The 21,736-nt window shown below is 43.8% G+C and overlaps 1 protein-coding gene across 2 annotated transcripts in view; it reads left to right on the top strand.

Annotated features, from left to right (window-relative positions):
• Positions 1-21,736, top strand: part of LOC119170200 (unconventional myosin-XVIIIa-like) — a 309,197-nt gene that overhangs the window by 109,813 nt on the left and 177,648 nt on the right. For both annotated transcript variants that reach the window (XM_075890718.1, XM_075890717.1), the window contains exons 11-17: positions 1,533-1,628; positions 5,582-5,780; positions 8,271-8,526; positions 12,050-12,212; positions 18,068-18,251; positions 18,972-19,158; positions 20,503-20,672. In XM_075890718.1, the coding sequence (XP_075746833.1) occupies positions 1,533-1,628; positions 5,582-5,780; positions 8,271-8,526; positions 12,050-12,212; positions 18,068-18,251; positions 18,972-19,158; positions 20,503-20,672 (1,255 nt within the window). The remainder of the gene's footprint in view (positions 1-1,532; positions 1,629-5,581; positions 5,781-8,270; positions 8,527-12,049; positions 12,213-18,067; positions 18,252-18,971; positions 19,159-20,502; positions 20,673-21,736) is intronic.

Raw genomic sequence — 21,736 nt, 5'->3', positions numbered from 1 at the left:
GTCGGTTGGTTTGTACGGCGCGTCGACGTCCAAGGTCGCGGTGAAATGAATTCCAACGAATCCACAAACACAATGATCGACGTCCCTTCGACCAGCGCCGCCCTTTCGCATACGTGTGTACGTGTTCACTCATTTAACACCCCCTCCTACAACCACGTTAACCAATTTAGCCATCGACCCAAGTAAGTCGCAATTTAACACCCCATTTCACAACCACGTTAACCAATTTAGCCATCGACCCAAGTAAGTCGCACTTTAACACCCCGTTAACCAATTATATGGTCCGCATCCTCCTCAGTGTTCCCCCGAGGGAAGCTGCGGGCAATTTTTTTATTTTGTTGCCACTGTAATAGTTTCTCAGTGCTTAATTAAGCCAGCAGACCAAGTTCATTAATTTTTAGCCTTGTTGACTTTACAATTTTTTATAGTGGGGTCCTGTAGACTTCTAGAGAATGTGAAATTGAAGAAATTGTTATCATCATCACTAGCATTTATCTCAAAACAGTGTACGTCCTCGTAATTAGCAGAAATACTATTCATCTTTTTTTTATTTTCATATTAGTGTTTGCGATGCACAGGATTCTCAAAAACATTAACGCTGTAACAGTTGTGGATTTCAATGACCAACTCTCACATGAAAATGGGATATGAATTGTTCCTTGGAAGGTCACTTTGCAGCCTGGTTAGAATGCGGAAACTGCTGCTGAGGCTTTGAATTGCCTATTCCAAGATGGGAACAAGTTTTTCAGCTGGGAATAAAAACCACTCAAAGTGGGTAATGTTATTTCCAGCATGAATATACTAAAAATGGATTTCTAGCTGGAAGCTTTTCAGTTTCAGTGGCGATGTCATATTTCCAGCTGGAAATGTTTCAATTGGGCTATAATATATTTAGCTGCTGTCATATAGGTAGTGAAATCTTTACGAGGTATTATTAGACCAAACTGTGTGCCATTTCATTTAGAATGGCAGGTCACTACAGCATTCCTAATCCAGTTAGTGTGTAAACAATATCTCTTTGTCGAGGTCATTTTATTGTACAGATACTAAACTGACCGTGCTGATTTCTTTTTTTTTTTTATAAGAAGGAATAGTTTTGGGATACACTCAAGCCACATTATAATGAAGTTGCATGAAAATAATTTCATTATACTTAAAAATTTGTTATAAAAACATGTATTCCTAACATGTTGTATCTATTTGCAAAACTATTCATTTACTTTATTACAACTGATATTTTGTAATAGCCGCATTCGTTGTATAGAAATTTGGGTGTGTATCTGTTGTTTATAAAACATTCTGGATGAACACTGCAATGATCACAAGACTTGCTAATGCAGCTGCTGTTTTTATATGTCTTTACATATATTGTGAATTGTGGCACATGTGTTTTTTGTGTGCATGGATGCTGAGATGATGTTGGAAAATTATTACTAGATACCTGCAATTCGTTTCCTCTGCATGGTGTTCATGCATTTTAACAGGATTAGTGATAATGATGATTGTTCATGCAACTGCAATGTTGTACACAGGGGAGACGGAGCTGGAGATCCCGTGGAGCCTCTGCAAGACTTTGTGGCCTCCCTGTACCAAGAAGTGTTCAACGTGGTGGTGTCTCTCGTTAACCGGTGAGTAGAAAAGTAGCACAATCATTCGGAGGCCTTGTTTTCTTTATTTTAAATAGACCTATGTGAATAGCAAAATTCTGGGTCCGAAGCAAACATGATTGAAGTGTGAGTGCAAATAAAATCAAACATTTTTTTTGAATATTTTTCAAATATTTTTTCAATAGTTCAATGCAAAATTGTGGAGAAAACAAGTTGGAGAATATTCTTATTAGATATTGCCATGTAGCCAAGGACGAGGCAGGGCTCATAAAACAAGGCTTTACGGAGCGAGCTTGGGCTCCATAACATTGCAAAAGAAAACAGCGAGACAGCAGCAAACAACATGACGTGCACAGTTGAGTTGAGCGTCGGTAGAAAAACAATACAGTTGCGGCGTTATTCTATCCGCAATCATTGGGTTACTCTGATAACCATAGTCTGGTGGGGACAGGGCGAAACACAGTCCCTATCAAAATAAGATAGCTAGTGTGGAATACAAGAGAAAGGAAAAAAACTTGCATTTTGCTTCAAAGACAAGAGAATTGGGCTGAGCCATACTTTGGTCACAAAACAGCTTAAATAAGCTTTGAGGCATACATCGTGGCAATATAGCCACATCAGTGTTTCTTTTTGCTAGGTTGATGAGGTGCTGGCAGGGTGGTATTTCATAGTTGTCTTCTCGAGGATAAGGCAGAGGTTAAATTGTATTACTGTCGAACCTCGCTACAATGAAACTGAAGGGGCGCAGAAAAAATTTCGTTAGAGCGAACATTTCGTTGTAGTGAAATCGAGAAAATGTAGCTGATCTGAACTAGTTAAACAAAGGAACATTTATTCTCAAAATTCAAAAAGCGTCCGCTGCTTTTTATTTTATCCCAGCAGCGTCACGACGCGATTCTCACCTATGCATAGCGAGGCCGTGGTGAAAAGCACGCTGAGACAATGAATACAACTGTTTTCGTGAACGAACCAAACAGTTGCATTAAACACGTTAACACCAGCGGCTGTTTGTCGTCAAAACGCCGAGATGGCAGCAGGGTATCGTGAAGCGGTGACTTTTGCCTTAATTTATCCCATTTATATCATCCATTATTCGCGGCTAGCTGATTTTGTTGATGATGCGGACGAACAGCCGCTCTCATTAGTTACCACACTGGCCAAGCGCGAACAAAATGATAAGCATTGGAATCGGAAAAGGCATTGTTTCACATATGCACGCAGCAGCTGCGCGAAGAAAACCAAGAACTAAGCAACTGAGCTTCAGCATCAGATCTTCTGCGGCTACACAGTAAACCCAAATTTTAACATTTTGATGCATTTTCAGAAACTGAAGATATGTCGACGAAGTCTAAAACACGTGTTGACACCACCAGAAACCACCGCTGTTCAGCAAGCATGGGCGCCGCCATTGCTCAATAGTGATGGCAATGAGACTGCCCTCTTTTTGGCAAAGCAGGGAAATTTCGTTGAAGCAGGATGGCAGAAGAAAAAGTGTTCGTTGTGGGGACAATATTTATGCATTGACTCCTATGGACGGCAGACGAGGAACCGTGAATTTTTCGTTGTAGCTAGAATTTCGTTGAAGCGGCGTTCGTTGTAGCGAGGTTCAACTGTAATCATTGATTTGGTGGAACGAAAGTGTTGCCAACAACACTTTACACGTGAAAGGCAAAGATGCTATTTCCTGAGCTTCTCTTCTTTAGCCTCCTGGGGAAGTGCAACTAATGTGGCAGACAAAGTTGTACTCTCTTCGAGTTAGGAGTTCTAAATCTGCATTGTAGACGTCACTACATGGAAAAATTTAAAATTTTGGATGCTAAAAATCTTCGGCCTCCGATATTTCGGACTTTCTGCTCGAATATCAGGTCCAAAACAGCATTGATCTCTCACTTCTGCCACATCTACCATCTCCATGTAGGAACCACCGTTTTCTTAAGCCAATACATTTGCGACTGTAGCGGAACCTCGGAGGCAGCTGTCCCGTTGTACGGAGGTGTGATGAGGTGAAGCAGAGGGGAAAAAAAATAAGGGGTCCTATTTATTCGCGCAACTCTTTTGAAAAATTCGACCATAGCGGAGTTTGAAAGGCAGCTTTGCCGCATTACAAGAAACTACTGAGGTGCGGCATACTAAAAATTTAAAGGGGTCATTTTCAATTAAACCCTGACTGTATTTGTCATCGCATTGCCCGACCGTAGCGGAACTTTAAAGGCGGCTTTGCCACGGTACGAGGTTTTAACGAGGTGAAGCATATTAAAGGTCTAAAGGGGTCACAGTCATATAAGCGTGGACTTCGTTTGCTTTTAGGAAGGTTGAATAGTAAACATTTCAATGTGAATCGAATTGAATAACTTGCACTATTGAAAAAAATATTCTGAATTTCGAGTATTTGTGAACCCCTAAATATAAATAAATGAAGCCAATGAAACAAATGACAATTAAGCCATCATTTCCAATTTTTAAACTCTATGCATGCAGTAGTGATTTTCACTTAAAATGAAGGAAAGTAAAGTGGTAAGGAAATTGCCCTCTGCATCTGTGAGATCCGAACCCTCAACCTTCGAATTATGCTCGCCGTGTGGCTTCGGAGTGGCGCTGGCTAGCACTGCCATAAATACCCCTCAAAAAGAAAAAAAAAAGAAGGGAGCACCTCACATTGTAGCTCAAATGATCGAGCACCAGATGTGTAATTCGAAAGTTGCGGGTTCGGATTCCGTCGAAATAATGGGTGCCTTTCTGTCCACTTAAGTATCTTTGAATTTAGGTGAGGCTCATTACAATACAGTTAATAAATCACAAATATTGTCTGCTGTGCTTTTCTTGGATCAATTATCTGTCAGTTTGATTAGTCTATAACCAGTAAGTGTTGCAGTTGATGCCCTCTAGACGGAATCTTCTCTGGTGTACTTCTCGTAATGACCCCACTAATTCCTCGTAATTGCATTCATCATTGCATGCAGTACATAGGAGTTGGTTGACGTAATCTGGCAACAAATTAATCTTGCTCCTGGACTGCGTCATCTCATCTGCGTGGTTCATCTTGTAGAAGCTGGTAAGGGGTCTAGACATAATTGATTGCATTTAACATTGTCAGCGCCACCAGTTGATTTGCCACCACAGCTAAAGTTCAGAAAACTTCGCTCAAATTGTGGACGTCGTCAGTGCAAGAAACTGCTGCTGCATTACTGTCAGCTGCCAATTTTAAGGACCTGCTTGAAAATTCAGACCCACAGGGAACACCGCAACAAGCAGCATCAAGTTAGTGTACAGCAGCGTCCAAAATTTGACACTAAATCTTCTCAGCGTTCAATTTTTAGCACTTCCTGCCCAGATTTCAAGTCTGGAAATGCATTTATTGAAGCCACCACTGCTCCTGTGTCTATCATCTCACAGCTCAAACGAGCACTTTTGGAAATCGATCCATTTGCAGCCTTGGCAAATTTCCAAATCAGCTTTGTTGCAATGTAAAAATGTTATGGGGAGAAACATATTGGCAATTTGAAGGGGCAACTGTCACATCATCGCAGCGATGCATTAGTGACAAGCACCGGAAACGAATGGAGCCATGACGGCTGTAGGCGTAAAATACGCCAGTACCTTTATGCCAACTAGGAAACAGTAGACATCTCACAAAAAACCAAGAGGGCTAGACAAAGCTGGCATGCTTTCTCCTGCCTCCTCCTTTTTTTGTGTTCATTGTTTTCTTGTGGACATACCAGCCGTGGTGGTCGCATTTCGAGGCAGGCGCAGTGGTAGAGGCTCGTCTTCTGTGGGATGTCAGTGCATATTATAAGAACACCAGATGGTCAGAATTTCTGGAGCCCTTCACTCGTCGTCTCTCATAATCATATCGTGGTTTTTGGATGTGAAACTCCAGCTATTGTTTCTTTGCTGATATTCGATCTTCAAGCTTTAGAACAGTGGTGCTGTTGTCATCGCACACTGTCACTGAGAAATTGTTTCCAAATGTGCAGCGCACTCGGTGGCTCTGGCAGGAGTGTGGCGGCAGTGCAGGTTCTGGACTGCCCTGGTTTTCAGCCCCAGAGCGGCACTGGTGCAGGGGGCAGTGCAGCGGCCACCCTCGAAGAGCTCTGCCACAACTACATCCAGGAGCGACTGCAGCTGCTCTTTCACCAGTGGACATTCCTCAACCAGCAGGAGCGATACGATCAGGTACCTTTCCGTGAATGTGTTGCAGAGCAGCTACTGGACCTACTCACATAAAGGCCACACCTATAAATTGGCATCTTGAAATTGCATACAGGAATCTTATTGAGAGTAAAAATATAGATGTAGGAATTACAAAACCACTTCAAATAGGTCAAATGCACAAACCACATCCAAAAAATTGGGGTCAAAGTTGGACTTATACCAGATCTGAGTGGAATCGCAAGAGAGTTACAAAAGGTAATTCGTGATGTAAAACATTTTGTACATCAAAAATATTTTGTAAGTACCTTGCAAACGTTTGATAAACACCACGATCAGTTATGTTTGGTTTTCGTACATGCTGATTGAGCTGTACTGAAAGATTTTGTGTAGCAGAGATCACTAAGGCCGCAGGTGGCCCTGAGATAACATAATCCACAAATATGCTCATCGTGTACCAAGCATGAGCATAGTGACAGTGATAGTGAAAATGAGTAGTTGATAGCGGGACATGCATTAGTGCACAAACAGATAATTTAAGGGATAGCACGGTGGCATACAAGTGTAGAAGAATATAGTAAATTAAAGAACATTTCGTAGTCTTAGACAGGAAGTTGGACCAAATGGTCTGGCCCCATGTTAGGGCTGCTGTTTTACAGAATAATAAAAATGAATGCGCAGCTTTTACACTAGTGATACGGTATGTGTAGGATCCATCGAGTTCCTTGGCCAGGCAGCCATAAGAATACATAGGAAACTGGCCGGAGAACTTCTCATGAAGCCTGCACATGGTGGTGGCCCGGCCTAAATGCATTGGGGTTGCAGGAATCTTTTTTTGTTTGTTTGTTTCAGTGTTGCTGCATTTCAAAGAAAAGGTTACATCATGTGGATCATAGCCAACACGTTTGATCTAATCCATTGAAAAGGAAAGGTTTTTGAAAATTTGTAATACTAAGAAACGGCTGTTTGAATAGCAGCCTTGCACTGTGTAACTTTTGAAAAGAAAAACATGCCTTTGGCTTCCCTTCTTTTGTTCAGCTGCGTGACATTGCAGTACCATATGAAGTGACTGTTTTGTAAACTCATTGTACTGAGACTTTTGAAGTAGATGAAGCTTATGAAATAAATAAATAACTGACATATTTACCATACACAGCTCTCAATTGCCGTTCTTTGTAAGTAGGACTAATGCGAAACCCTGCCCCGCCGCGGTGGTTTAGTGGCTAAGGTACTCGGCTGTTCACCGCAGGTCGTGGGATTGAATTCCGGCTGCGGCGGCTGCAGTTTCAATGGAGGCGAAAATGCTGTAGGCCTATGTGCTTAGATTTGGGTGCACGTTAAAGAACCCCAGGTGGTCGAAATTTCCGGAGGCCTCCACTATGGCGTCTCTCACAGTCTTATGGCCACTTTGGGACGTGAAACCCCACATATCTATCAATCAACTATTTCGAAACTCTGGTAAGCATGTCCTGCAGCAGTATCGTGTAAACTGAAAAATTTATTTCAAGCTTACTGGCATGACGCCTTGCAAAACTGTGATATCAGTATTAGGTGTGAAACATCTTATGGTTGAGCTCAGTCCTGTGTGCGGTGCGACCCCGCTTACAGCGCATGTGCGCCCCTCCCTCTCTCTCTTTCTTCTCCTACGCTTCCCTTCTCTAACCTGGAAATGCTGATGCAGGCAGTGTGTGCGAGTGTCTTGATTGAAAAAACAGACTGCTCACGCCGCACAACCATTGACTGGCCAACCCATATGTATAGGCACTGCATCTTGGCCTCCAAAGTAGTTCGTGAGGAAGATTTCTCTGGTGCATTGTTGAGCAATACAAATTTGCCGCGTGCATGTTAATGGAGGACTGCGGGTCTTTGTGTCCAATCGGAGTCTTCTGTCTTTCATTGCCCATTAGCAGTCACTGTTCCAGTAGGAAACACCGGTCTATCACTGCGTCCTTTGCTCCTCGCCAGGTTTCTCTCCTGCGAAATGCTCCGAGGAGCGCCAGCGTCAACGCATACACCAGTGTAAACGTTAGGGCCAGCTGCTTTGCATCTACACATGCTTATCTTCAGCGGGAGACGTTTTCTGCGTAGTTATGTCTTGTCAGACTGTGAGATCAATTTTGAAAAGCTTTTCAGTACTTGCAAGTTTGCATTGGCTTGAGTGCTGGCACTCTTTTGGACAGTGCTGCACTGCCTATCTTAGTGTTAGGGTTGCATTGCATACTAGCCAGAAGTTATACTTTTTTGTGCTTAGGAAGGCAAAACAAGCTCAGGCACATACCTATAAACTACACCTCTAATGCTTTGTAGCTCTGTTCCACTGTTTCTGTGTAATATGCATGAAATTTGCATAGTAACGCAGTGCTACGAGACCCTTTGTGGCAGCTCTTTTTTTTGGCGTGACATCATTTGAGTGCTACAGATTCTAAACATCACGGCTATCTTGTGATGGGGTAAATGAGCAGTGAGGCCAATAAGGAAAATAAACTCATGTGAAGTGTCGATTCTGTTTCGCAGGAGGCCGTAGTGTTGGAGACGGAGGAGTTTGGAGAGGTGGCATCGCCGGCTGCCCTGGTGTCCCTCTTGGACCGCAGCCCTCCCCAATCGGGTCCCCTGCGTGCTTCAACGACTGACCTACGCCACAGTGCTGGTCAACAGGGGCAATCGTGTGGCCTGCTACAGCTGCTGGACGACGAGTGCTTGTATCCGGGCAACACTGACCAGGCCTTCCTTGACAAGCTCCTCCACATGGCAGCTTCGGTGCAACCTCGGGGTCAGTGGCACACATTGAATCCAGTGCATATTTGGCTCCCTGGGTCTCTTTTATGTGCGTTTAAACTTTAATTGCAAGAACGTTGTTTCACTTCACTTTATCAACGTGTGACCACTCTTTCGTATTGCAATTGCCACTTTGCAGTGCTATGCCACAGTTAAAATAATACCATTGATTAATTAATTTGAATTGGATTTAAGTATCCCAATTTAGCATTACTGAACGCCTGCATAAAGTTGGACAGGTCCCGAAGAGTAGGAAGTGACAAAGGCACTAAAAGATGTCTGTTTGTCAGCGCACGTCATCACCTTGAGCACTTCCTTTTTTTTTTTCTTTGAAATGAAAACTGGCTTTCAGTGTGATTGCGAATGTACCTATTTAATTCTGTACTGCATGTAACTTTAGCACCATAGGGTGCAGAGCTAGAACGTCACACCATCCTACGGTGGCCACATTAATTTAGCAGCTGATGATGCTCAAATCATCTGCTGACAGTTGAAGTTATGTTTATGACAGTCATTATGGATTAGGGTGTAGCGCTATCATTTAGGCTGTGTGCAAATCGGTCACAAGTGACTAAACACGCGTTGAAAGTGAAGAACGTAAAGACGGCACTTGGCTGATACTGTAAAAATCAGTGTAATCTACGAGGTTTCTTCTAGTTTTTATCATGCAAAATTTTGGCCCATGACTATACTGTCATGGGGTCGTGATGCTGACCAAAGCAGAGAAGGCTTGTCTAAGATGAAACTTTATTTCGCTGAACTTGTGGCTGGTAAACGGAAGGTCAGATGACAGCGATAGACACTGGCACCGTTAGTGGTGAACAGAGCATTGGTTGTCAATCAACTGGCAAGCGGTGACGTGAACTGGCTTTTATACATGTGCAATCGAATATTCCAGCATTATCGCTAGCTGCCATCTAAGTTCCAGAAAAATCTGTAATGTTTGCATTGTGCACGTGATCTTGGCAAAATGTCCTACTATGAAGGAGAAGCTTCTAGAGCACCCAGTCGCGTTTTGTGCTGACAGTCACTGACAGTTTTTGTGGCTGCAAACCATATACAGATTGAGCAAGAAGGGGGGATGCTCATGGCAATATGCAGATTCTAAGAATTCAGTTTCCGTTTAGGCATTGTGCGGGGCTCTTAGCATCATCATCATCAGGCCTCTTCGGTTGGTAGCGCTAGCAGTAGTGTTACTCCCCATGATTGCACGTTATGGGTGAACCGGGAAAGCAGTATTCAGTTGCTTTTAAAGGGAAGCTAATTTCAGCTACCAAAACCATCGGCAGCTGAGCTGAGGGACTCTAGTTTGGAATCAACGAGTCAACTAATCACAGTTGTGGGACACTGAAGGAAGCTGCCTTTGGGTGCAACAGCCTGAGAATTCTCCGGGGGCTGAAAAATGTAGAGTTTTTCGTTGTTGAACGGGAATTAGACTTCGTTCTGGTGCAGTGGAGCACTGCCTCCCGTCGATACTAGTGCGCAACGCGTTTCGGAGTCACCTCTTGAAGTGACTGCGGCACAACTCCCACAAGCGAAGCCCCTCATTGCCCTAAAAAGATATACCGCTGCAGCTGCTTAATGTGTGCCGAAATAAACCATTTAAAGATCATGTCAAGTACATATATTTGGAATGGATAAGGTCCCGAGGGCCACGAGTAAGCTTTGCCAGATGGCTGAAATGGGCCTTGCCAGCGACGTTGTACACATATATTGCCGAGGCCTGGGTCTGCATTCCCAAGGTGCTCATCTATCGTGCCTTCAAGAAGCATTTGACCTCAAATGCTCTGAATTCTATTGTTTCTTTATTTTATTGTTTCTTTACTCTGCTCACAGCGTAAAGAAAATAATAGTATTCAATCAACCAAAGGAACAAGCAGGATTTCAAACAGGCTACTCAACAATCGACCACATTCATACTATCAATGAGGTATTAGAGAAATGCTCAGAATATAACCAACCACTATACATGGCCTTCATAGATTACGAGAAGGCGTTTGATTCAGTAGAAATATCAGCCGTCATGCAGACACTGCGGAATCAGGGCATCGATAAAGTATATATAAACATCCTGGAAGAAATCTACAGGGGATCAACTGCTACCATAGTGCTTCATAAAGAAAGCAACAGAATACCAATCAAGAAGGGTGTAAGGTAGGGGCACACAATTTCCCCAATGCTATTTACCGCGTGCTTATAGGAGGTTTTCAGAAGCCTAGAATGGGAACAGTTAGGGATAAGAGTTAATGGAGAGTACCTTAGTAACCTGCGCTTCGCCGGTGACATTGCATTGCTGAGTAACTAAGGGGACGAATTGCAACTCATGATTACGGAGTTAGACAAGGAGAGCATAAAGGTGGGTTTTAAAATTAATCTGCAGAAAACGAAAGTAATGTACAACAACCTCGGAAAAGAGCAGCGCTTCGAGATGGGTAATAGTGCACTTCAAGTGGTAAAAGACTGTCTACTTAGGGCAGATAATAACCGCGGAGCCAAACCACGAGATTGAAGTAACTAGAAGAATAAGAATAAGGTGGAGCACATTTGGCAAGCATTCTCAAATTATGACAGGTTGGTTGCCACTATCCCTCAAGAGGAAGGTATATAACAGCTGTATCTTGCCGGTACTTAGCTACGGAGCAGAAACCTGGAGATTTACAAAGAGGGTTCAGCTTAAATGGAGGACGACGCAGCGAGCAATGGAAAGAAAAATGGTAGGTGTAACCTTAAGAGACAAGAAGAGAGCAGAGTGGATTAGGGTACAAACGGGGGTTAAGGATATCATAGCTGAAATCAAGAAGAGGAAATGGACATGGGCCGGGCATGTAGCATGTAGACAGGATAACCGCTGGTCATTAAGGGTAACTGACTGGATTCCCAGAGAAGGCAAGCGGGTTAAGGAGAGACAGAAGGTTAGGTGGGCAGATGAGATTAAGAAGTTTGCTGGTATAAATTGGCAGCAGCAAGCACAGGACCAGGTTAACAGGCGGAACATGGGAGAGGCCTTTGTCCTGCAGTGGACGTAGTCAGGCTGATGATGATGATGATGGTGCTCTTGATGGCAATGAAAATGAAGTGTTGTTGGAGGACATCTTGATTGATTGATATGTGGGGTGTAACGTCCCAAAAGCACCATATGATTATGAGGGACGCCGTAGTGGAGGGCTCCGGAAATTTCGACCACCTGGGGTTCTTTAGCGTGCGCCCAAATCTGGGCACACGGGCCTACAACATTTCCGCCTCCATTGGACATGCATTCAACCCCGCGACCTGCGGGTCAGCAGTTGAGTACCTTAGCCACTAGACCACCGCGGCGGGGCTGTAGGAGGACATCTGTGACTAGGCAGTTCCGGAATAGCGACAGGCGACCATCAATAAGTGTGAATAAACGTTATTTAGTTTCTGTTTTCCTCAGGCGGTCCTCATCTGTCCACTTCAGCATTCGCTGACCATGTTTCAGGGACCTGTTTAGGAATGAGTTTACGAATCATCATTTTGTGGTGCCAACGCGAATGCAGAGCACCAGTCGCTGTTGGAGCGAGGAGCCCGTCCAGGGGAGTTCACCGTCCTACACCAAATGGGCTCTCTGCCGGTCACCTACTGCTGCAGGGGCTGGCTGAAGGCGAGCCGGGAAACACCATCATTCCGTCAGGCACCACTGCTGCTGCAGGAGTCACAGAAGTGAGCACACTCTTCATTTACGGCAGCAATGAATGGGTTAACTTCTCATATGCTGTTTAACTCGGCACAGAGAAGTAGTGCCCAGGTGTGTTCAAATGTACGAGCACCTCGAACATTAGAATTTACTTTGCTGCGAATTTAAGTTGTCTTAAATGTCGGTCGCATCGAACGAATAGGCATATATAGACCACATGTAAACCCTCCTTCCTGTAAAGGGGGTTTCGCTGCAGTATAGGAGTGCCGTGCCATAAAAACACTTTTTCAGAGAAAACTTTGCACTGTCGCAGTTTTTTGTTAACATTGAATAAATGAATGTAATACCATCGTATTGATCAATCACTTAAATATAAAAGTGTCTCATATGATCCTGTATGCTCTCACTGTTGTAAAAATTAAAGCAATGTGTTTTACTAGTTATCATTTGCATCCTACTTTAACTCACGTTCACTACTTTTCAAGCTTGCTTCCACGACACTTTGAACCAAGAAGACTGACATTTGCACATCTGTTGCTCCAAGTAAAAAAAAAAAAAGCAGTAGCGAGTTAGCGGGGCCATGACAAATATGATTGTTTTTCTTTATACTATGTCAAACGCACTATAAACACTATTCTTCGACGAAGTTATTCACCCGAATCACGATTTGCTTTGAATCCAGAATTTACTATTCACACACTCCTACATATCCAAAATTTATAATGACACTTCTATGGCGAGGCTTAGAGCGTGGAAAAATGAACATTGAGAAGAAGATGCAGCACGGATGCTCCGGTATCACTTCTGTGTGTCCACTTTCCCATCTGCTAAACCTTGTCATAAAGAAAGTGTGCAAGGTGCACAAAACAGACGCATGTTGAATGGTACAGTATCAAATCCCACAGTGCCAACAAATTGTAAGAAAATGATAATAATATTCTTTATTCATCGACATCAGCAAATAACCTTTCTAATTCACTTAGCTGCATAAATTTCTTCATGAATACCCTAGTGGGCTCGATGAGCCTTTTTGGAACGAAGGGGGCTTTAAAAAAGTTGTATTAGCAAATGTGAAAATGCCAGTGCAAAGTGTCTCTTAGAAGCAAGGTACTATTCATTTTTTTGTCAGCTCCTATTTTTATGTAGGCTCACTGGTGCTTCTTATATCGAGCTGCCTCTTGCATGAGTGTCTTATAAAGGGGTGCGACTGTATAAATAATATATGCTAAGTAAATGTTGCCCACTTGTCTTATTGAAACATGTGTGGATGCCTATGGAGGGCGAAGGCCTGGGGAGGAGGGTAGGGGGCAGTTGTGCAGCTCGCTGTAACTGAAGGGAAATGTGTGAGAGGGCAAAGACTCATTCCTTTGCACCAAGGCCTGCATTTTTTCAAAGTAGTGCAACCTCTTTCTCTCATTGCATTGTGTGTTTTCTTTAAACATGAAAGACAGGAACATGTCTTTTTGACAAAGGGCTCTGGTAAAAGATGTTTGCACATGCAGTAAAATTTGGGAATGGAAAATCGTACACTAAGGATCTTGCTGTACTTGCTATCACCTGTTTCAAGTATTTGACACAGTATGAGCGAGCTGGAATGATCGCGCTTTTATTGTTATCAGAACTGTCCGAGAAAACAGAGCCACTAAAGTAGCGTTGCTTTTTGTTTCATTTAGCTTAAACGTGGGTATCAAGCATTATGAAGTCTCGGATTCATCTAAAAAACTTTGGAAGCAGGTGTACATGAAACAAACTTAGTAATGATCTACTCACATCCCATGGCTGCCCTCAGTAAAAGTTCTTTCTCCCGATACGATGCAGTCATCTTCTTTGCCGCTCGATTTTTCTTTTCCTCATGGAGTAAGAAAAAAAGGTTGTCTCCTGTCGCAACGTTTTTCAAGCAGCCAACATCATAGCAAGTCGGCATTGTGCTACAGCTGTTGCCGTCTTGCAGAAGATACAGGGCATAGAGTTTGATACAATGATACCTAGAGGGGAATATGGCGCTAGTGTCTATGCGGGCTCCTTCAGCGGTGCTTGTACCCCTATGGGAATTATCGGAAGTAGAGTCTTCTGCTCTGCTTCGGATGGATTACGTTCTTGAGATTCACAATGCTTGTTTGCCGAGTGTAAAAGAAAGTAATATTAACCTATATTAATTGAAACTTCCTTCATTCTTTTGTACGTAAATCTTGTTGCAAAATGTTTTTGTGGCCATAAAGTAGAAGTGAAACTTAAACAAATATAACCACCAGGGTGTGCATTGCTCTGCCACTGCGTTCCACATTTGGCATCGAGATATATTGAATTATTTTCACAACATTTGAAAACAAACGTTCTTGTTTTGCCCTCGAAAGTATGCGTTATCTATTTATGAAAGTAACAGCACAGTATTAAGGGAGAAACACTTCACGTTTTGTCTGCTGCAATGCCAGGTGCGTCTGTACGAATGGTCTGCCACCAACGCACCTCTCGTTTTGTTGTCAACTCGAGTGAGAGGTGCGTGACGATGTGTCTACTTAGCTTCGCTGTCATTATGCAGTCGAGTTAAACAAGTTAGCAAGACAAGCTAAGGAAAAAACGTGAACTCAATCTAATATTCTGCACTGGCATGACACGCTACATCTACGCACAATGGTGAGTGAATGAACTGTCAAATGCGACTTGTAGAGCTCCGAAGATGCTGCAAATCTCAGACCTAGGGATCTTCAGCCTTTTGAACTACTAAGGCACTGCTTCAGTTCTTTCCACCACACTCCACTAACCACGCTGGGCAAAGAACGAAACTGTAGAAAAGGATCTATAGATAGTTTGCTAGCAAACAAAATCTAGTCTAAAGCGTGTACCTGCCATAATTTCCATGGGGGTACACGACCACAGTACCATATTTTGCTCTAGGTATTATTGTATGAAACTCTATGGTAAAGGGCCTAGTTTCACTGGTAGTGCAAATGTTTGCCTGTGTTGCTACACTGCCTCATTTTTCGGTGATTGAAATTCACGGTCATCATCGAAAGGGTAGGAAGGGCGGTCACACAGCTGTCTAGACAGGACTTGGGCGGTGCTTATGAATTCTCTCACAAACACTGCTGGAAGTGGTGCCCTGAGTGTGTTTCTCCATCTCAATCTGTGTTTGTCGTTGTCTTTGCATTTACAGTCGAATCTTGATAATTCGAACTCGAAGGGGCCCTAAAATTTGTTCGAATTAAAAGAAGTTCGAATTAATGAAAGCTAAATAAACGGAGGGCTCTCCACGCAGTGACGCATGTGCATTGAGCTAACACACGAGGGGGAAGTTTCAGAAGACTTATATTTATTCACAAATCACAGGACATCCGTTATTAATTAAAGTAAACGGTGATGCACGTCTGCACACGTTTGCCTTGCAGCGAGTCAATCAATTTCGCATACAGCATGCAAAGCATTTCTACTTCGGCTTCAGAATTCTCCTGGCAAGAGAAGTTGTGGGCGGAGCATCTTCCGGCCAGGAGCATTCGAGGTAGCAGTGAGAAAGACAGCAAAGTTGGGAAAAAAAGAAAAGAGATGTTTTCTTTATTACATATTTCAAGCGGATGCCTCTACTAGCGAGCCAAAGCCCACTTTAAATGACTTTAGGACAAAAATATCGTTCACACATAGTCTGCACATGAATCCAGCGCCGACACTTTCTAAAGACGACGACTACGTAGCGGCTGCAGCATGACCAGCATGTGACGAGAAAGGAGAAAGGAGGAGCGTCTCCACGTGGAGAGAAGCTGATCAGCATTTGAGAAAAAAACCAACACTCCACGGCAGTTATTATTTATTTTTTTTGCTCTCTTCGTGCGCGAAGTTGAAAGGAGGAGGGTTATGCGGCAGGGACGGGAAAGTGGGAAGTGTGGCACCTGCGCGTGAGAGACCCCCCCCCCCCCCGCCTCAAGGCACAGAGCAGTGCTCCCGCAAGGGGTAATGGCTGCAGAAGATAGTGCTTTTTTCCTTTCCTTTAACCGCACATTCATTCAACCCAGCGACAGCTTCCTTTTTTTTTCTTTTCCTCTCTCTCTTCGCATGCAGCGTTGGAAGAAGGGTCTTTACGTGGCAGGAACGGAAAAGGGAGAAGCGTGACACGGGCGCATCCAGATCGGCATTTGAGAGAGAGCAAACATTCCCATGCAGCCTTTTTTTTTCTTTTTATTTCCTTCGCACGCCACGTTGAGGTGTCGCAGGTGCCGCTGCGGTTGGTTGGGGTGCTGAGAGCATTTTCCGACCGTGGTATGGTCGAATTAACCGTCGCAAGCGCTTGCACGTTTGAATTACCGGGCGTTTTCGCTCATTGGAATACACATAGCTTTGACGGGACCTCGTCCTGAGTTCGAATTAATGGGAAATTCGAATTAATCGTGTTCAAATTATTGAGATTTGACTGTATTATCTCGGATCATCCAAGAAGCCTTCGTTGGAAATGTGCGTAGGGAAGCAGAAAAGGGCGAAGAGAGAGAGCATGGGAAGAAGATTCTTCTTTCTCCATAGTATCACAATTTGGTTCTCTGTCTTTGAGAAAGTACAGACTTCGAATCTCATCAGGGCATACAACCCTTCCTGAAACAAAGCAACTGAATTCCCCCCCTATTGACACTGTTCTTTTTTTTTTTTCATGAATGTGTTGTACTTTGGGTCACAATAAAATTTCTCTCCTCCTCTAAAGAGTGTGATGACAATCGAAACAGCCAAGCCTGCATCGAATGCGCAGTACAGTCGGTCTTTCTAGAGCCTTTTTTTAAACACTCTAGAACTTGTCTTCCGGCCAGGAGCATTCGAGGTAGCAGTGAGAAAGACAGCAAAGTTGGGAAAAAAAGAAAAGAGATGTTTTCTTTGTTACATATTTCAAGCAGATGCCTCTACTAGCGAGCCAAAGCCCACTTTAAATGACTTTAGGACAAAAATATTGTTCACACATAGTCTGCACATGATGTCCTGAAGAAGAAAAATGTACAGTGGATTTCTGTAAACAGAAATCTGTTAAACAGAACTGCTGCTTAAATGAAACAACTGCCTCTGATATGATTGCTTTCATCCCTCCATACTGCACCCCAGTTGACCTCTCAGTAAATGGAACTCCTGTTAAATGGAACACATTTTCCTGGTCCCTTCAGTTTCTTTTTAATGAGAGTCCACTGTATTGGTTTCACTCCTGGGAAAGGCAAGGCCAGCCTTTCAGATCTCCCAAGCAAAGACCAGATTATTGTACAATGGATCACCAGGCAGATAGCTCAGTAGAGCCAATGGCTTTCCTCTTCGTAGTGACAGTGACTGTGTAACATTGCAGAGGTCGTCCCAGATTCATGGCAACCAATCTACGCACCTGGGGAAATAGTCCAAAAGAGAGGGCTGAGGATGTTATCAGTGCAAGCCCCCCTCTTCCTCTGCCTCGCTGCTGTGCAATCAGAACCACTTTTCTGTGAATATTTAGAAATAATTCCTTTCTGTCATATAGAACAACTTTCCAAAGAGGAGCAGGGTGGCTGGCCTCAAACCGGTGCATAATCTTTACTCTGACTCTGGCCACTGCTGCTGGTGCGTGCGGTTTTTGCTGCATATATGCACACTAGGGAGCAGTCGGGATACCAAAAACTCGGACTAAAAACTGCAAACGCACACTTTGGCATAAAACAAAGAAGTCAAAAAAATTCACTATCTGCACATGCCCAGGCTGTAAGTGAACCAATCTGCGTCCCGACTTCCTTCTTGTGTCCATGTTTGCATGCCTAGTCTCTTTCATAGTGAATACGTATCATCTCAGCTCTCTGTTATTTAGGCAAGCTTTCATCTTCACTCCACAGTGCACTCGTGAGCTGATACTGCATCTACTCATTTGTTTTCATGCATATTCTCTGCCCTCTCAAAGAGAGCTCGTGAGCCAGCTGTTTTCATCGGCTCGGGGCATGCTGCCCCCAGTGGGCCTCGGGGGCAGCCTGACGGCCGAGACAAACAGCACGTCCTCGCTGCGCCGCTCGTCCAGCATTCGGCGTGCCCAGTCGGTGGCTGGTGCCAAGCGGCGCTCACTGCCTCTCCAAGTCAAGCACACCACCGTGAGTTACAGATATGGGGCAAAGAAGTTTTTCTCTATACTGCGGGAGATATTCATGTTATATTCATTTCACTTGGAACACTTGGATTCAGCAGAAGCAATTGTTTTTTGATGCTGACAAAATTGTAAGCAAGGTTCTGTGGTATGTCCTTTGGCTTCGTCTAAATTATGTACCAGTGTAGTATGCATTCATTACAGTAATTTGGTTCCTCATCCCTTTCCCCACACTAGGGTAGCATACCAGTGTTTCTAGGCTGGTTAACAATGCTGCCTTTTCTTTCTCTTAGAGGGGCTTATATCAGCGAAGCCTCATTAAACATAAAAGTGTCTTTGTCCTTAATTCGAAGCCTTAAATTCCTCGTCAAACAGGAATAGTGGCCAATGGCATCAACATGAGAGATAGAAAGAGGGGTGATCACGTGTTGATGCCAACACAAGACATTGCTCAATCAGTGCAATCAAATTGGAAGAAAAAAAGGTCATCTTAGGTTAACACTTAATGGACCTGGTGAATTAATGAATATTTATTAGTGTCTATTCATAACCTGATTATGTTAAAATGATACGAGATAATATATTTTGTTAAACCTTATATTTTGAATGTGCACTTCTATATTGAGGTCTTGCTCACTTTAATCTTGTATTAAGCGGGTATGCAACTTTCGAATCAGTGAAATGACTTGTGGGCTCTAGCTTGTGTCTGTGTAATGGCAACATCCAGGACAGCCTGCTGGAAGTTGTCCGTCGGACTCGCCTCCATTTTGTGCACTGCCTGGTGCCCTGCGAGAAGTCGTCTACCAGCACCAACGACGCTGGGGACGGTGGCGAGCCTCGTTTTGACGTCGACCTAGTCCGGTCTCAGCTCAAGGGAGCCCAGATCTTAGATGCCGTGCGTGTACGCAAACAGGGTGAGTTGAATAGCTGTTAGGCAAGTGTTCTTAACTGCAATCTTGTAAAATGTTGCTAGCCAGGCTGCACAACTGGCTTGAAGTGGTGGTTAAAATAGAATGCTAACCATGTTTGATTTCTTAGTAAACCTTGCAGTCTCGGCTGAGAGTAACGGACTATTCACACATAAGTAGCATGGCAAATGTATTAGCGAAGCACAGTGCATGCCCTTTAAACTCTCAATTACTCCTATTGTAGTGCTTGAAAATTGAACATTGTTAAGAATAACTAAATAATTCACAATAAAGCCTGCTCAGTGACAGATTGTTATGCTGTATGAGAGGTGTTATTGGTTAGGTGTAACCTTGTAAACAATCACTGGCTCCGTGACGCCAGCAGGCAGGAAAAGGGGTTCCACACTCACCATCATGGCTACTGGTGGTGATGGCTAACACTGCCAGGTTTAGGTGCACAAATATACCCCATAAGGTGGACATAAGGATGACCGCCATCGTAGCTCAGTTGGTAGAGGATAGGATGTGTTATTCAAAGGTCACAGGTTCTGGTCCTGCTCGGGACAAGTTATCTTTTTGTCCACTTTTTTTTTAATCTCATTTACATAACAATTACTTCCTATAACATTCCTGTGCTTTTTTTGGCATCATTTGTGTTAGTTCTAATTAATGCTGTTGTGCCGGTAACATTACATGAGGTGCCACCTGTTTTTGCACCTTTTGAATGTCGTACTTTAAGCAAATACAGTGGACTATCAGTAAAGGGAACCTGAAGAGACCAGGAAAATATGTTCCATTTAACAGGAGCACAGTTTACCGGGAGGTGAACATGGGTGCAAAATACAAGCCTGAAACCAAGCATTGCAGAGGCAATAGTTCCGTTTAAGCAGTAGTTTCCTTTAACAGATTTCAGTTTACCGAGGATCGACAGTATTTAATAACAAAGCCAAATTAAAAGAAATGTGATGCATTTTTTTTCAATATTTATTTCGCTTTTAATACTGCTTTTGGAGTTTTCAGCTTTGCGGAAACCAAAAATATCTTTGTTACAGCCACTATTGTGGTCGCTCGAATGTCATTGAAATAACACATGACCACCCGAATTTCTTATTGAGTTTGCTATAAATATTAGTACAATAAAGCAATGTTCATAATGACAAAATTCAACTTATATGAATTCCTCAGGAGAAAATTTACAGAGATTTTTCTCTGTAAAATTTTTACAGAAGAGGTGCTTCTGGTTTTCTTTAGGTTGTCTTATTTGTCGGTCTTCTCATGGTCTGTCCCAGTATTATCACTGTACAGTGATATTTGCCTAAAAGTTTTTTTTCTGTGGTCCTCTGTTATTAGGCTTTCCAGAGAACCTTCTCTACCTGGAATTCCGGAGACGTTACAGCTTACTGGCATCTCCGGACACCCGCCCAGTCAACGGTGAGCCTGGAGATGAGCGTGCGGCCACGGAAGTGCTGCTCCAACAGTTGGACCTGGAAGCCAGCAGCTATCGCCTGGGTCTCAGCCAGGTCAGTGCACAGTTCTCAGTCATTGGAAGTTGTTGGCCACCTACTGTGCTGAGACATGAGCAGCGGAGCTGCTGAAGCCGAGATAAGTCACTGGAATACCATCGGGCATGTGATGTGGCGCAGTTGCATGAGCAAAGCCTGAGGGGAGGTAAAGCATGATTAAAAACTGAATGGGTATGGGGGAGGCTTAGTTCAGCTGCTGTTACAGGATGGTCTGCTGCTGTTACTTGACGCATTCAGTCACATTAAGCACTTTTAAGGTTAGGACAGAATCAGCTGATGCAAGACAACGGTACAGTATAATCTCGATGATACGATTAAGGTAGATGTGAATTTCGGGATGATACGAATTTTAAAGTTGTTTTTGATCGACTACAATATGTAAAATACACCATGATTCGGTGCTATACGAATGGTTTCCCCGACCACCGCGGATAATACTGCCACCTGGCCATGAACTGCGGCGAGCGTGAGCCCGCATCTAGGAGAAACAAACGAGGAAGTTGTTATTGGGCAACGGGTGCTCTTGCAAGGTCTTTTTAGTTGTGCGGCATCACTGACCTGGACCTGCATCTCTGCGACTACGCGATATTCCTTACCCCAAGTCCCTCTTTTCCACACGCGACAACTGGCGGAGTCACTGGGTATTCCCAGCCAATGATCCAAACGCCTCCTGGTAGCCCTGTACCTGCGGTCACAACACCTGTCCACTGGGCCAACCAGAGAATCCGAGGATGGTACCTCGAGCATGAACCTCTGCTGGAGATGACGTCAACTGCACCACCCCAAGTGGTACAGAAAATACTCCGCTGGTTAACTACACGCTGCAAAAGCCACGAGTGCCGGAGGTGTTCCGCAACTCCTTGTTGTAGGATGTCGTGGACTGGTTGGCTCACTTTGAACGCATTGCTGCTTTCAACGAGTGGACCGACGTCAACAAGCTGCGGAATGTTTACTTCAGCCTTGAGGATGGAGCTCGTACTTGGTACGAGAACCATGAACCCTTCTCGTCGTGGACGGTGTTTTGCCGTCACCTGCTGGCTAGTTACGCCGACCCCCATCGC

This window comes from Rhipicephalus microplus, chromosome 3 (genome assembly GCF_043290135.1).
Source record: "Rhipicephalus microplus isolate Deutch F79 chromosome 3, USDA_Rmic, whole genome shotgun sequence".
NCBI lineage: Eukaryota > Metazoa > Arthropoda > Arachnida > Ixodida > Ixodidae > Rhipicephalus > Rhipicephalus microplus.
Note: the sequence above shows the minus strand (reverse complement) of the source record. Positions and strands in the feature narration are given on the sequence as shown.